The sequence below is a fragment of the Anabrus simplex genome, chromosome 9 (genome assembly GCF_040414725.1).
Source record: "Anabrus simplex isolate iqAnaSimp1 chromosome 9, ASM4041472v1, whole genome shotgun sequence".
Classification (NCBI taxonomy): domain Eukaryota; kingdom Metazoa; phylum Arthropoda; class Insecta; order Orthoptera; family Tettigoniidae; genus Anabrus; species Anabrus simplex.
In genome coordinates this window covers 45717417-45733334 of record NC_090273.1, presented here as the reverse complement: position 1 = coordinate 45733334, position 15918 = coordinate 45717417, and the positions used below count along the sequence as shown (strand labels likewise).

The 15918-nt window shown below is 39.2% G+C and overlaps 1 protein-coding gene across 1 annotated transcript in view; it reads left to right on the top strand.

Annotated features, from left to right (window-relative positions):
• Positions 1-15918, top strand: part of ry (xanthine dehydrogenase rosy) — a 182405-nt gene that overhangs the window by 105975 nt on the left and 60512 nt on the right. The window contains exons 11-15 of the mRNA XM_067153950.2: positions 681-865; positions 5684-5797; positions 11355-11496; positions 11581-11656; positions 13717-13937. Coding sequence (XP_067010051.2) covers positions 681-865; positions 5684-5797; positions 11355-11496; positions 11581-11656; positions 13717-13937 — 738 coding nt within the window. The remainder of the gene's footprint in view (positions 1-680; positions 866-5683; positions 5798-11354; positions 11497-11580; positions 11657-13716; positions 13938-15918) is intronic.

Sequence of the window (15918 nt, the reverse complement as noted above, 5' to 3'; positions counted from 1 at the left end):
TTTTAATAATATGATCAATATAAGCCTCTGGCAAGACCCCAACTAGAGTATGGTTCCAGTTTATGGGATCCTCGCCATGATTACTTGATTCAAGAACTGGAAAAAATCGAAAACAGCAGCTGGATTTGTTATGGGCGATTTCTGACAAAAGAGTAGCATTAAGAAAATGTTGCAAAGTTCGGGCTGGGAATACTTGGGAGAAAGGAGACTAGCTGCTCAACTGAGTGGTATGTTCCGAGCTGTCAGTAGAGAGATGGCGTGGAATGATATTAGTAGACGAATAAGTTTGAGTGGTGTATTTAAATATAGGAAAGATCACGATATGAAGATAAATTTGGAATTCAAGACGACAAATTGGGGGCAAATATTCATTTATAGGAAGGGGAATTAGGGATTGGAATAATTTACCAAGGGAGATGTTCGATAAAATTCCAATTTCTTTGCAATCATTTAAGAAAAGGTTAGGAAATCGGATAGGGAATCTGCCACCTGGGCGAATGCCCTAAATGCACATTAGTAGCGATTGATTGACTCGAGTCCATTAAACTTTTGGGCCCCTTGAAATCCCAGTTATCTTCCCCACCCACGTCCCCCTTGTCTGCCTTTTTTGTGTCGCCCTGAATTGCGCTACAGCGTGCAGGAAGATGAAAACTTTACAATAATTGTGTATTCTCCTTTAGAACCAGTACTTCCATGCTTATAAACAAGCCAAGAGGAGAGATGATGACATTGCTATAGTGAATGCTGCTGTTAATGTGACATTTCAACCAGAGTCCCTCATTATCCAGAACATAGCACTGGCATTTGGTGGCATGGCTCCTACCACAGTGTTGGCTCGCAAAACTCAAGAGAAGCTGATTGGCAGGTGAGCTGTGGACTTAAATGGTACTGTAACAATTGTGAAATTGATAAAATCTAACAGGTTTATGCCTCAGATTTTTCTTTTGCATAATTATTTCATGGTTCATGGTGGTGTGGGTTACTGTAGTCACGTCCTAGTTTGTGAACCATGGGCAACGGCTGAATGGCCTAGTAAGTGGTCCTGAGAGTCGGGATACCAGTTGCTACGGAATGGGAGTGGGCATCTCGGACATATTCTGAGTTATGGCTTTCGTTGTGCTCAGGCAGCTAGGGCTATACAATCCACCGGTGGTCCCTTACCTGTTACAGGAGAGATCCTCACTTGGACTATGTGTAAGTGTGTAGCTTCCTGCTTCATGAATTTACCGAGCTCAGAACATTTTTAGCAAGCCTTGGACCCATGGCAGTAACGGAGTCCCACTCCCATATGACAGGTGAGGGACTCCTTGGAAACAACTTGGCGAACGAAATGGAATTTGATTGGGAGCTATCAATATTAATGGGGCTTATGGAAGAAAGTAGAACTGGCTGAGTCAGCAAAGAGGATGCATCTGGATGTGCTACGAGTAAGTGATATTTGGTTAAGGGGAGATAAAGAGGAAGAGCTAGGAGATAATAAAGAGTACTTGACGGGTATTAAAAAGCGAAGGACAGAATCTGCGGTAGAGCTGTTCATCAGTAATACTATTGCACGCAACATAGTTTCTGTTAGGCAAGTAAACGAGCAAATGATGTGGGTAGATTTGTCAGTTGGAGGAATTAAGACGAGAATTGTCTCTGTGTATTCACCATGTGAGGGTGCAGATGAGGATGAAATTGACAAGTTTTATGAAGCATTGATTGACATCGTACTCGGGGTCAACAGCAAGGATAGGATAATGCTAATGGGAGATTTTAATGCAAAAGTTGGAAACAGAACTGAAGGATACAAAAGGGTTATTGGTAAGTGTGGAGAAGAGGTGGAAGCTAATGGGAATGGGAAGCGTTTGCTGGACTTCTGTGCTAGTACGGGTTCAGCAGTTACGGATACAGTGGAACCTCGATTCTCCATTCTTGGAGGGACCACGGAAAAAAAAAAGAAAACATACAACACAGGAAAACGGAAAATCCGGAAACGAATGAACCATCAACAATTTGGCTAAACATCACAAAAATGAAATATGTAACTTATAATCTTACAAACACTCCTAAACCAAACCAAACCAAACAAAACCAAACTACAGCCCCAATGGGCCTTCCGCCTACCAAACGACCGCTGCTCGGTCCGAAGGCCTCCTGGCCGTTATTCCTGGCTCTCTAGACCGGGGTCGCCATCTCACCATTAAATAGCTCCTAAATTAAAAGTAATTGTAGAATGAGTGAACCTGGAACCAGCCTTCATATCCAAGTAAAAATGTCTGACCTGGCCAGGAATCGAACCCGGGCCCTCCGGGTGAGAGGCAGGTAAATTAGGCTGCGGGGCCAGCTTCAAACCTTAATTACTGGTACACGACTTAAAAATCTTGAAACTTTACATTCAGTTTTATCAGGAAAACTTCGTCAGTTTCCTCTGAAAACTTCTTTCAGTTCAGCAACTTCTATCAGCCAAACTCTGAAAAATCGAATAACCATAATACCAGGCCAAACAACAATCGACCACAAGTAGTTTTAATTCTTTAATCTAATAAAATAAAGCACATTAGATACAAAAGTGCCCAACATGATGGCGAAGTCCCTTTGTTTTAATCTTCCATTGTAATTTGGTCACCGGTATACTGTATGTAGTCAGTTTATGGAAATCTTGTACCGCGTAAATTAGGCCTACATCGACTTTTAAAGGTTATGTTGAACTCGAGGATATGGTTTCCAATGTAAGTATCGATCTTAAAGTTCTTGAATGCATTATATTCAATTATGCCAGTCACTAATCACAATCAAATGGGAAAGAGAAATATATCATTAACACTTCCGAAATTACGGTTATTCACGACCTTGATTCGGCTGGAAAGCGCGCTCGTTGTACAAGTCGGTACGACTGCAAAATAATTCAAAGTTTTTTAATGTAACGTGCACAAATAAAACGACTGCAGTTTTTATAACATTTTAACACAAAAACGTGAAATTCCCAGTCTTATGTTAGTACCATAACAGTAATAGGCAATCGGAAAGCCTCCCATGTCTTTATGTACAGTACGTAAGGTGCAACATCTGTTCTGGTCTCGATAACATACCGTATTTACTCGTGTATTAGAATCCCCCCCTGGCTTTGCGAGATGAAGAAAATGAAAAAAAAAAAATTTCGCATATAAGACCCCCCAATGTAATTCGTCAGAGAAAAACGATTCCGCATTGAAGCAGGTACAAGTCTTATTGCAGCTTTGATGACATTGCACAAATTTGTGAATAGTTTCATCCTTATGACCTATGCAATGAAAACGTGTCTATTCCATGTGGTACATCTGTGTTTCGTAGTTAAGAAATGTCCGCCTCCGTAGCGCAAGTCTACTGCAGCTCTGATGACGTTGCACAAATAGGTGAATAGGCCTAGCTTCGTGTCCGACCCACGCATTGCAAGCATGCATCAATCATGCTATATGTCTGTGTTTTATAGTTAATAATGTCTGCCAGCGTAATGGTTAGCACAATTAGCTGCTGTTCTTGGGAGTTTGACTTTGATTCCCGGTACCGTACTGCCAGAGATTTACGAATGGCAGGAAGGTTGATATGCGGTAAAAGCAGTACATGTAACTCCCCTCCATTGGGGGTGTGTCTAACAAGAGCTGTACCACCTCGGGATGAGGAAACGAGTTTGAGACATTTTCGTGGTCTTTCAGTAAATTCACAGAGGCTTGCAGACTGAATGCTAAGTCATAACGGTCTACAATGATGGAGTATGTATGTATGTATGTATGTATGTATGTATGTATGTATGTATGTATGTATGTATGTATAATTACGAGGATTGGGGCAAAAGTCATGGCAGCTATATTTTTTCTTGTAGGTATATGAACTGATCATAAACGTAAATGTGTCGTGTGGAAGTTCTGCAGGCATAGTGTGTATGCAGAACAACAGATGGCTCTGTGATAGCTGGTAGTAGCGCAGCGAGGGCTGTGAAATCATTCAGTTGGTGAGTGTCGTGCGAGATGGAAGTAACCCGTGTTGAGGAGTGCTCTTACATCTAATAGCCGTTCTCCGAGGGAGAAATGAGATGGAATGTCACAGTGAATTAGTTGAAGCCTTCGGGAATAATGCCCTACCATACCGTACAGTAGCACTGTGGGTAGGAACGTTTCAGCAAGGACGTGTGTCAACCAGTGATGAGCAACGTTCGGGACGACCTGTCAGTGTGCGGACCGACGTGGCACGTGCCGTCATTAATCAGGTCCTGGATGAAGACAGACGATGGACGCTACTGGAGTTTGAGAAGACAAGTGGTATCGAGAAACGCACCATCCACAGGATACAATGAACTGCAACTGCACAAAATCACATTACGGTGGGTACCGCATGCACTGGTAATATCTTAAACTGATGCACTGGTGGAAGTACAAAGGTGGGTGCGCTATGCAGTATGCTCCGATCACCTTGCATGCTGGCAGCAGGATGGCGATCAATTCTTGTCACGAATAGTCTCCATCGATGAATTTTGGGCCAAGGCATACGAACCAGAACTGAAACGTCAGTCCGCGCAGTGGCGACATGCTGGATCACCAAGGAGGCAGAAGGTCCGTCAGAATCCTTCCCCAGTCAAACTGTTGATCATCGCGTATGACGTTAGGAGTGTCATTGTTTGCTACTTTGTTTCACATGGTAGAACAGTGACCACACAGTACTACAGGGACTTCCTGGTACGACAGGTACGACAGGTACGACGTGGCGTTTGGGAGAAACATCCGGAACTTGTGGACAGTGGAATAATTCTGCAAGACAACACAAAACCACATAAAGCAGTGTGTGTGTAGGGCAGCTACTGTGACGTTAGGGATGGGAAGAATTGGAGCACCTGCCGTACTCCCGACATTTATGCGAGTTTGATCTCATTCGAAAGATTAAGGATCCACTACGTGGTAGGCGGTTTGCAACACGAGAGGACATTGCTAATGCTGTGCGCCAGCAGGTGACCTGATTCACACATGGTGCGGTAAATGCTGAGACAGATGGTATTCAGCGCTTCCCACATCGTTGGCAGCGTGTGGTGTCGGTAGCAGGGGCTACTTTGAGGGTCTTTAGGCCCAGGTTTATCATGTCAACTTTGTGTACTGTGTTGTCATTGTTTTGCACCGGGAACGCCATATTGCCCTGTATACTACTGTAATAAATTAGTGTCTTATGATATTTCAGTGCTATTCATTGTCCACACATGTAGTTAACACCTTGTCCTTTCGTCTGTATATGTCACATTTTCCAACAGGACTGGTATCTTCAAGAAAAATAAAAATTGTTGCCATGACTTTTGGCCCAACCCTTGTATTTCCATGTCCCCTTTCAGTTATCTTGTGAAATCTTATTCAGTTATTCTTGCCCAATACCCTTTATACAAGCATTGTTCACTTGATACATGGACTGGTGTACAGAAACAAGTACTGTATGTACTGGACAATATATGCTATTTCAAGGTGACATCATAATTTAATAATATTTTGACAGTGTAGTTCTGGTGTATTCTAGCCATAACATGGACTAGGTATTTGTGGAGTTCAGGAAACTCCTCTTAAATTGATTGTAGTGGGCCTTTTTATTCATTGGCAAGTTATCCTTAATAGGGTCTGTTTAAGACGGATAATATTCAAAGAGTACAAACAGAAGGATAATACTTGTTTGATGATCATTTTTATTTTAGAAAATGGAATGAGGAAATGCTGGAAGAGGCTTATGCCTTCTTAATGGAAGATCTCCCATTATCGCCTAGTGCCCCTGGGGGTATGATCCAGTATCGTAGAGCTTTAACTCTCAGGTATGTATCTTGTCATAAGAAATTTGAATATTTGCATGAAACGGAGCCTTCAAAGAGTACAAATGGAGGTCTTAAACAGTGTCAATATATTATGGGCTTCGTTTTCTGTTTTAGCTTTCAAAATAATAATTATATTGCAGACTTTATAATGGAAAGGTAAATATTCAATTATATTCACCTTTAATAAGTCGGAGGTGAAACAATTTCTGCTCGAATTCATCCTTCACCATGGATCTGCACTAAGGACATTCGCTCAGTTGTTTACCCAATTTTTTCTTAAACAATTTCAAAGAAGTTCAAAATTTATCAAATATCTCCCTTGGTAAATTATTTCAATCCCAAACTCCTCCTCCTATAAACAAATATTTGCCCCAATTACATTAATGAAACTTCTATCTGATCTGAGAAATATTGTCTTGTACAGAGTTAAGTAATTGAGTAACAGTATTTGATTTACTTGTAACAATTATATTCATAGTGATTTTTACTTGTAATTTACTACTTGAAATAAAATTTTAATTGTTACATTCTAGTAAGTAAGTAAGTAATAATAATAATAATAATAATAATAATAATAATAATAATAATAATAATAATAATAAACTGAGAAGGACCAGGCGAGTTGGCCATACGGTTAGTGGCGCGCGGCTGTGAGCTTGCATCCGGGAGATAGTGGGTTTGAATCCCACTGTTGGCAGCTCTGAAGATGGTTTTCCATGGTTTCCCATTTTCACATCAGATAAATGCTGGGGCTGTGCCTTAATTAGGGCCACGTCCACTTCTTTCTAACTCTTAGGTCTTTCCTATCCCATTGTCGCCATAAGACCTAACTGTGTCAGTGCGATGTAAAAAAAAAAAAAAAAAAAAAAAAAAAACCACCCCAACTGAGAACGACCTGCGAGAGTTCCAAATTACACACGAGATGCTTGTAGATGAATCCGCAAAGAAAATAACCAAAGATAAAATAAAGAGGTTTCAGGACATGGTGAAGCCTGAACGACTATACAGAATTTCTGAAGAATAGAGGAAGGCAAGATCTGAAGGGATGAAAAAGTACTGGGAGGACAGGAGAACACAACTCACTAACCATGGATTGATCTATCGTACCCTAAAGTGGGTGAAACAGACAATAATAATAAGGATGATGATGATGATGATGATGATGATAATTTTTATTTTATTTATATTTATTTATAACTTATCTAAACTACATTTGCAATATGCAGTAGGATATTATGCATTATATTTGTATACATTGTTGCAATCCTTACTGTTTATAACATTAATAAGGTTTGTATATTTACATTAGCATTGTAATTTTGTCCTGTGGCGTGAGTTTTTCCCACTTCCTGAAAGTATCATTCAAAATAGATGAGTCTTTGGTACATTTTGCATTCATGAACAAATATTGAAACTGTAATTTTATTATCTATAATCCATATGTTCACATGTTTTAGTTGATATTTTATTTTCAAGTGTGTCAATTCTGAGGGCAACTTGTTCAAAAATTTAGGAACTACAACTTGCAGTGTTCTGGATCCATATTTGTTGTAGTACCTGATGACCTGAAAAAACTTGCATGCATCAGTCTTGTTCCATGTGTATGTTCATTTACAATCTCTATTCTGGCTTCCAGTAATTTTCTTTAATTATGTTGTACATATAAAGTTGTTTTAACTCTCAAGAACCTTTCCTTCTGGTACATCCCTGTTAACATATCCTCACTTAAGCTAAGTATTCCTCTGTTTTCATACCAAAAGAATGCTTTGACAATACGATTTTGTAACATTTGTACCATGTTTATGCCTGTAACAGAAGCCAATCCCCATACACTTAAACCATATGATATAAGTGACTCAACAAGTGAATGATAAACCATTTTTAAGCTATCATGAGGTATTATATACTTAACCATTTTCATTTTGAACAAGCTTAGCCTCAGTCTTTCACACAACTTATTAATATGTTGCTTCCATGAAAAATATCTATTATACCTAGATATTTCATGTTATCAACTTCCTCTATTGCACAGTCACAATTATGATTTTTGTTCACCATCATGAATGCACTGAACTGAATGGCCTGTTATTTTAATGTTTTCTTTCTGCATTTTTGGGGTAGTAATGTACAAGACTTTTGTTTTTGAAGTGTCAATTAGTAGACCCTTATCATGGCACCATTCTTGAAAGTAGTTGTACTCTATTTGTAAATGCTTCTCTGCCACTTTTGGGTTTTTATGTACTGATACAATTAGTTTATCATCTGCATACATGAAATATTTACAGTTTTTAAAACATGAGCTTATATCATTGACAAAAATAATATACAAAATGGGTCCTAGGATACTTCCTTGTGGAACACCTCTTTTCGTAGAAGTTATTTCTCCATATATATTATCAATTTTTACCCTATACGTTTGGTCAGTCAGATAACTTTCAAAAACTTTTAGTGGTGTTCCTCTTACTCCAATTTTGCTTAAGGCTGCAATAATTTTTTCAAGGAAATTGAATCAAATGCCTTTGAGAAATCAATAAACATAGCTAAAATGTGCATACCTTGATTTAGCTTCCCATTGATCATATTTGGGAATTCCTCGAAGATTACTTGTACCCTTGTGTTTTTGATAAGCAATAATTTAAAATTTTTCTAAATATGAGATTAGGTGATCAGCAATGTATCTTTCAACTATGGTTTGAAGAATAGATATGTCTATAGTTTTCATACTGTAAATGTGAACCTTGCTTGTAAATAGGTCTCACTACGGCAGTCTTCAGGTCCTTTGGGAAAATACCTGTCTATTATTTTATTGATTAGCTTCTGTATTACTGGTGTTATTATGTCTTATCTTTCAGATGTTTAACTGTTAATTTATCCATGCCTGGTGATTTATTTATGTCCATTCCTTCAATTATGTTTGCTGTATCTGCTGTACTTGCTAGTGGTAGGTAAAATGATGAGTCTCTCTGTATTAGTTAATGGTCTTTGTTGTACCCTACATTCATGAACTACCTTTTCTAGCTGTTCTGAAAATGTTTTTGAAAAGTTATCAACTATATATTTTCTAATGAGTCTTGCCTTCCTAAATAATGTCTTACCGTTTCTTCTATTGTCCATTTCTTTTTAGCCTTTAGCACATCATTTAATACTTCCCAAGTTTTCTTCATGTCTCCTCTACTCAGACTGCTATCTGTAATATGTTCTTTTTGCTTTATTAATATCAACTATTATATCATTCTTTATTCTTTTATATAAACTTAAATTTTCCTTATTTTCTGGATTTAAATTTGATACTTTTTTCCATCTTTTGAAAATTCTGTCCTTTTCTTTGATTTTCTATTATATCATCCGTCGGCCACGGTTGAGTGTCTTTCCTTTTCTCCTGGTTTTTTGTATCCTCTGTCTCGATAGTTGCCTTGTTAACTGCATTGCAAATCTTCATGTATATATCATCTGAACTCATATTCTCATTTAAATCTTTTCCAATAATTTCTGTTTCTGTTCTTAGCATGGATTTACTCACCCTTTCCTGTATATTATCTATAACTTTTTCACTTGGAACATATTTATTACACCTAGTATCATGTGATATCTGTACAGTTATTATATAATGATCATACACTTCAGTCTGAATTACTGCAGAATCTCTTACATTTTTCCCATTAAGAATAAGAATTGTATGGCCTTGGCTGCGGAGTGCAAACATTTGAGTTTTAAGTCATCTGGCTGTCTGCCCATCAATTTTGACGTTCCGTTTTACTCTAGGCCTGCTGGATGGCAGACAGATGGGCATCTGTGCCTGAGATTTAATTAATTTTGTCGGGTAAACGCCAAATGTGTCACTAGAGATCTTTTACATGCAGACATTGTATGACATGGGGTGTCGAATGAACTTTATTCTGCCCTTCAAAAGTCTGACTACTTCTGGTGGGTTTGAACCCGCTATCTGGGGATCCGGAGCCTGACACTCAACCACTGATTCACAGTTTCAGCTATTCTAGTAATTGATATACATTTCATGGAAGCAGAAATGGGGGAAAAAATAAATGATTAGCAAGATACCTTTTTCACTTCTACTACAGCAGAACCAGTAGCTTCACCAGTTCTCGATGAGGTACTCTCCAGTACTTTGAAGTGATATTCTTAAAATTAAACAAAGGTATTCTTTCAAGTACCCTTGTAGTGTTTCTTTTCAGTAAAGACGTTGATGATTAATTTATGTGCAAAGTAAATGGAAAATCAACTGAAAAGGAACAACTTAATGGAAAGTATAATTCTGTTATCATGTGTTTTCTTTTTCAGCCAGTTTCTAAATTTACTTATTCATAAATTAGTTTTGACAGACTGACGAACCTAGCTCTGAAACTGAAAAGAATTTGCTTCAAATATCTCCAAAAAACCTGTTTATCCTATTAATGTCCCTATCTTTCTATGGACTTGAAAATTATCACTTGTTTGTTCATTACTTAACCCTTTCACTCTGGTTGACTACTGTAGCAGTCGGGGGTGAGCTGTGCCACACACCTGGTTGACTGCTGTAGCAGTCGTGCTTAAGCCATGCCTCATAGCCGGTCGAATGCTGTAGAAGTTGCGTGTCTTTCGGCTGTTTTCCGTTTCACTGCGATAGACTGCTGTGGAAGTTCGGCCTTAGAGGTATCCCATGCTTGTCTTGAGAGTCTATAGTTACGGCTATGATCACCAGACGACAGAAGTAACCAGGTCGAAGATGAAAGAAATGTTTCGGTACGTTACTCACTTCGCGCCTAGTTGCTCCCCTGTGCTGACGTGCTTGTGCTTCTTGACTTAACTTTCCATTGTTTTGAAATTGTTAAAGGCCTGATGACAGAGGAAAGACATACTGCGGAGGAAGTTATTTCCCTCATATTGGGTAGTGACTTTGAAGGCGGCGGCGATGATGATGATGATGATGATGATGATGATGATGATGATGATGATGATGATGATGATTTGTCATCTGATTCTGGTGACGAAACAACTTCAATCACACCTACTTCAGGCACTTTTTCACTCCATTTACCGCTTTGTCTATAAGGTCGGCCTACTTCGATGGTTTGACTGAAGATGATCAGGTGCCTGAACCACTGAGCAGAAAACTAAATTGGAAAAAGTAGAACCTGAATCCGAAGAAACATAAGTTTGATGCAGCTAATTCTGGATTGAAAAGTTTAGTGGAGAATGCTAGCATGTTAAGTTTCTTTCAGCTGTTTTTTAATATGAGAAGCGTAACTCTTCTGTGCGAGGAGAATGAAAAGTGCTAGAAATATAATCGTAAGCAATTCACTGAATATGCATTACAAATATAATAAAATACTTTTAAATTCTGCCTGTCCTCTCCTCATGCCACGAGACTGGAGAGCGGAGTGCAATAAGTATCCCGTACAGCGGGCTCAGTGAACCACCCGCTGCTCGCGTCCAGAGGGTTATGCCACCATACTCCCTACACCAGAGTGAAAGGGTTAAACATGAAACAAAGGTGTTCCCTTAGGTTGTGTTTATTCTGAAATCAGAGTGTTGTCAACACCTAACCTTCTTGTTGCAGTTTCTTCTTCAAGGCATACCTGGCCATTCTCCAGCAGCTCCAAACCAAGTTAACAGATGTTCCCAACATTCCTGAACAGTATCAGAGTGCTGTTAACGGGTTCCATAGTCTGGTGCCCAAAAGCTCTCAGTATTTTCGAGTGGTAAGTCTTGAGCTATTATATTTTTATCGAATGGGATCACAAGAAGTATTTATCAAAACTTGAATCTTCATGTTGTATTTTCAGGTACCCCCAGATCAAAAAGAATCTGACCAAGTTGGTCGCCCTATTGTGCACAAATCAGCATACAAACAAGCTACAGGTATGTGCTTTTAAACTCTAACCAAATTTAACCTCCCTTTCGTTGTTATCAATCATATATATTAATTATTTTAAGCATCCTCCTTACATTTTAATTTTTAATACAGTAGAACCTGGAAGGTCCAAGAAGAAAAGCAAATTAAACATAAATGGAATCAAACAATAATACACGTTGTACTTGCCCCGTCTCAAATGTAACAGAGAATAGAATACAATAGATTTTTGTCTGGCAAGATAAAGGCCATTAGGCCTTCTCTTCCATCTGACATAAAATACAATATTTGCATGTACAGAATTAAAAGAAATAGACTACAAATGAGATATCTTACAGCTACCAAACAATATAGTAGTGTGTGTGTGTGTGTGTGTGTGTGTGTGTGTGTGTGTGTGTGTGTGTGTGTGTGTGTGTGTGTGTGTGTGTGTGTGTGTGTCCACAGCCTGTTTCCAGTCATTCGAGCAGGTCAGGAATGGAAAGAATGAAGGCCCCATCTAGCGGCCAGCCAGGAATTGAGCTGGCTGCAGAAGCTGTTGCACTCTGCTGGGGGGCAATGAGTATTGACTGACAGAAGAAATTAAATGATATTGGAGTGTGTTGCTGGATGATAGGGAAAACCAGAGTATCTGGAGAACAACCTGTTCCGCCTCTGCTTTATCCAGAACAAATCTCACATGGAGTGACTGGGATTTGAACCACAGAACCCAGCAGTGAGAGGCCGGTGTACTGCCACCTGAGCCATGAAGGCTCGCTACCAAACAGTATACACTGTAGTATTATGTCAAAATAATAGAGGCATTTGACCCAATATTTACATTGCGTCAAATGATGGTAGGGTATTGGGAATATGGAAAGGACATGGTAGTAACTTTTCTAGATATTGAAAAGGCATATGAGTGTCCCAAGGAATTTCGTATGGAAACCATCAACAGAGGCACAGATTGGGAATGAAACAATGCATTGTATCGACTAGGTGGAAAAGAAATAAATACTTACTGTAGTTGTGAATCTGAGTGGCTCTGACGGTAGAGTGCTGATTTAGTTCAGCGGTATTTGAAGGTGATACATCAGCCTCATGTTGGTAGATTCACTGGCACATTAAAGAACTCCTGCGGGACAAAATTTTGGCACCTCGGCATTTCTGAAAAGTATGGTAGTGGGACATAAAATCAATAACATTACTTATTCATTGTGTTCTTGGATACCTGAAAGGGAACAAATAGAATAAACATAGAGGGGAAGTGGTGGTGGTGGTGGTGGTGGTGGTGGGTATTGTTTTAAGAGGAAGTACAACTAGGCAACCATTCTCTGTATAACACTAATCTGAGAAATAATGGAAGGGAATCTGATGAAAAATGAATATATCAGCCAAAGAAAGACTAGGGCCATGAAGGGCATGAAAGTGAAAGACTCCCTAGGCCTCGATACCTAATAGCGTCGGGGTCGGAAAAGAATAAGAGTTGACCAAGGGAGGTCAAATAGGATAGATGAAAGTGAGGAGCCTGGCACAAGTAAGTGGAAGCAATGCCAGTGCTTAGCTAAGGGCCACATAGTTGCCAAGTCACGCTCCCAAGTTCAGAGCCCCTGGGGCCCCCCTTTAGTCACCTCTTACGACAGACAGAATGGTTGGCTAGACAGGAAGAGAAATGAAATTTAAGAGGGTTAGGATAGAAAGGTAGAAATAGAAATGAGGAATAAAGAGCACAGACACCTCTTAATTAACTCGGGGGACACCTTGTTAGTCTGGCCTTATATAGAGATCAATCCAGCATGGGATTCAGCATGGGTAACCCTGAGCTGGCACAGGCCTCGGGATCAACAAGCATGCAAGCCCCCACACAGACGTCAAGGTCTTGGTGTCCCTAGAAGGAAGAGGGAGCATCAGAAAAATTAGTCTTGTTTGTCCCTGTCTCCTCTTTCATCTGTATGAAAGTGAATGCTATTCATCACATTCTTGCTGTGTAAGTTACTGTTTTTATTCCTGTATCAATATGCTAGTGGTTCAACAACATAATTCTTGGGGTCATAAAACTTTACAATAAAATTTTTCCTCCTTTGTGTACCAGGAGAGGCTGTGTATTGTGATGACATACCACATGCAGAAGGAGAACTCTACCTGAGTCTTGTGCTCAGCACTCGAGCCCATGCTCGTATTGTGTCCATGGATGCCAGCAAGGCCTTAGAATTGGAGGGAGTCCATGCTTTCTTCTCGGCTAAGGATCTACCAGGCTCTCGCAACAAGTGGGGACCTGTAGTCCATGATGACGAGGTCTTTGCATCCGAGAAGGTAAGACGCTGGTGTCTATCTCTTATTGGGAACAACATAATTGCTCTGTGAGATAAGAAAGGGATGTTTTCAGCTGACAGGCTCAGCCAGAATAAGAGCCCATCCCAACTCCAGTAAGTATTGAGAAAAATAGGATTGTACTAGATTTTATTTTTTAACACATTGTAGGTGGTGTAGTATTCTTACTTGGCATATGATTAGAAAACAAAATAAGCATTCTAGCTGCAGATGACAGAGGGTTACTTAAAGTATCTCCAAAATTTAATGCGATATATTAGTGTTTAGCAGGTCTCTCAGAAGAAGTAAGAGCTACCAAATTCATCACTATTTACGAATTACAGACTCTGTTCTCTAAGTGCCCTGAATAATACAGCATTAAAACTCAGAACACAATGAAATATAATTTACATAAATTATCAAAAGAAGAATAAAGTGTGTTTCAAACATTACTTTTACACATCCATGTCATGATCAGGGTCTTCAACGTGAAAATCCTTACTGTCTTTATATCTCTGTAGAATACCTGATATACAGGAGATAGGAATTTCAAGAGACACATTATCATTATATTTTGACAGTTTTATTGCTCCACCAAATGGCTTTGTAGGCATACTGGAGTGGGACATTGATGATGATGATGATGATGATGATGATGATGAACTTCGTCACACAAACCGAGCGAGTGGCTGCATGGTTTGAGTCGCTTAGCTGTCAGCTTGAATTCAGAAGATAGTGGGTTCAAACCCCACTGTCAGCAGCCCTGAAGATGGTTTTCTGTGACTTCCCATTTTCACCCAGTCCTAGCCCTTTCCTATTCCATTCCCATAAGACCTATCTGTGCTAGTGCGACGTAAAGCAAATAGAAAAAAAACACAACACAGGGCATTTTCCTTCCCCTTTTTGGAGACTCATCTTTTCTTCTGGTGCTATGTCGCTGAAAGCAAATTTTATGTACATTGCACAGTAGTATCTGTAAAACTGAAATGAAGATGCCTTTCTCGTGCACACTTTATTCTTATCCAGTTTAATGTTTCATTTTTGTCAGCATTTTATTTAGATTAGTAAAGTCTTTGAAGTCTTCAGTCTTCATCTCGCTCACAGTGAAAGATTTCTGTACTTGACTCTTCCTTAGAAGTTCATCCTACTGTGCAGGTGTGTAAACTACCTGTGTTTTCCTCTTTCATTTTTCAATTATGCCAAAATCTGCTCCACGTGGAAGAAATGTGTGGCCTGGTACAGACCATCCACAATCAGTCACGAACAGCCTGTTATTGTGAATTTCTTATTTTGACCAACACATGAATCATTGTAAACTATTTTTTTTTTTTTTTTTTTTTTTTAACACCTTCGAGAATCAAAGGCACGTCTTTCAGTAGACAGCTGGCAATTTTGTCAGCTCCTCTTGAAGCAACAGTCTGGCCACACACACATTGAATCATCATTGTGGCAGATGTGTATGTCAAAGTTGTATGTCCACAGTTGATGCTGATAAAATACACATTCACTTGATAACTGAGGAATAGGGAGAGCTTGCTGTAAATCAATTTTTATCACTATACTCCACAGGGCTTTACTTCTAAATTGACGTTTTGACAGATTTTAGCTCTGTCTGGTGGTTATGCGCTGAAACATACATCCAACCAATCCCAAACTGCCATTTGTTTAGACTTACATCGGCAGAGTGCTATCTCAAAGCCTAGTTGCAGATTCTAAATTTACATTCACCATGTGGTTAACGTATCTCGCTCGGCGTGTATGGTATTCGGTACGGTTCACAATCTTTTGCATTTTTCTTCAGTAATTTGTCTTTTTCATATTAGTCTTTATCTTTCTAGTATAGTACAGTATAGTATAATTTACAGTTTAGCATAGCATAAGTTAGTACAAAACAGGTTTAATAGTTCAGTGTATAAGAATATAGCTGTAGTTTTATTTACGTCCATGTATTGGTTAGTATACTTCGTGCATATTTAGCCCGTCT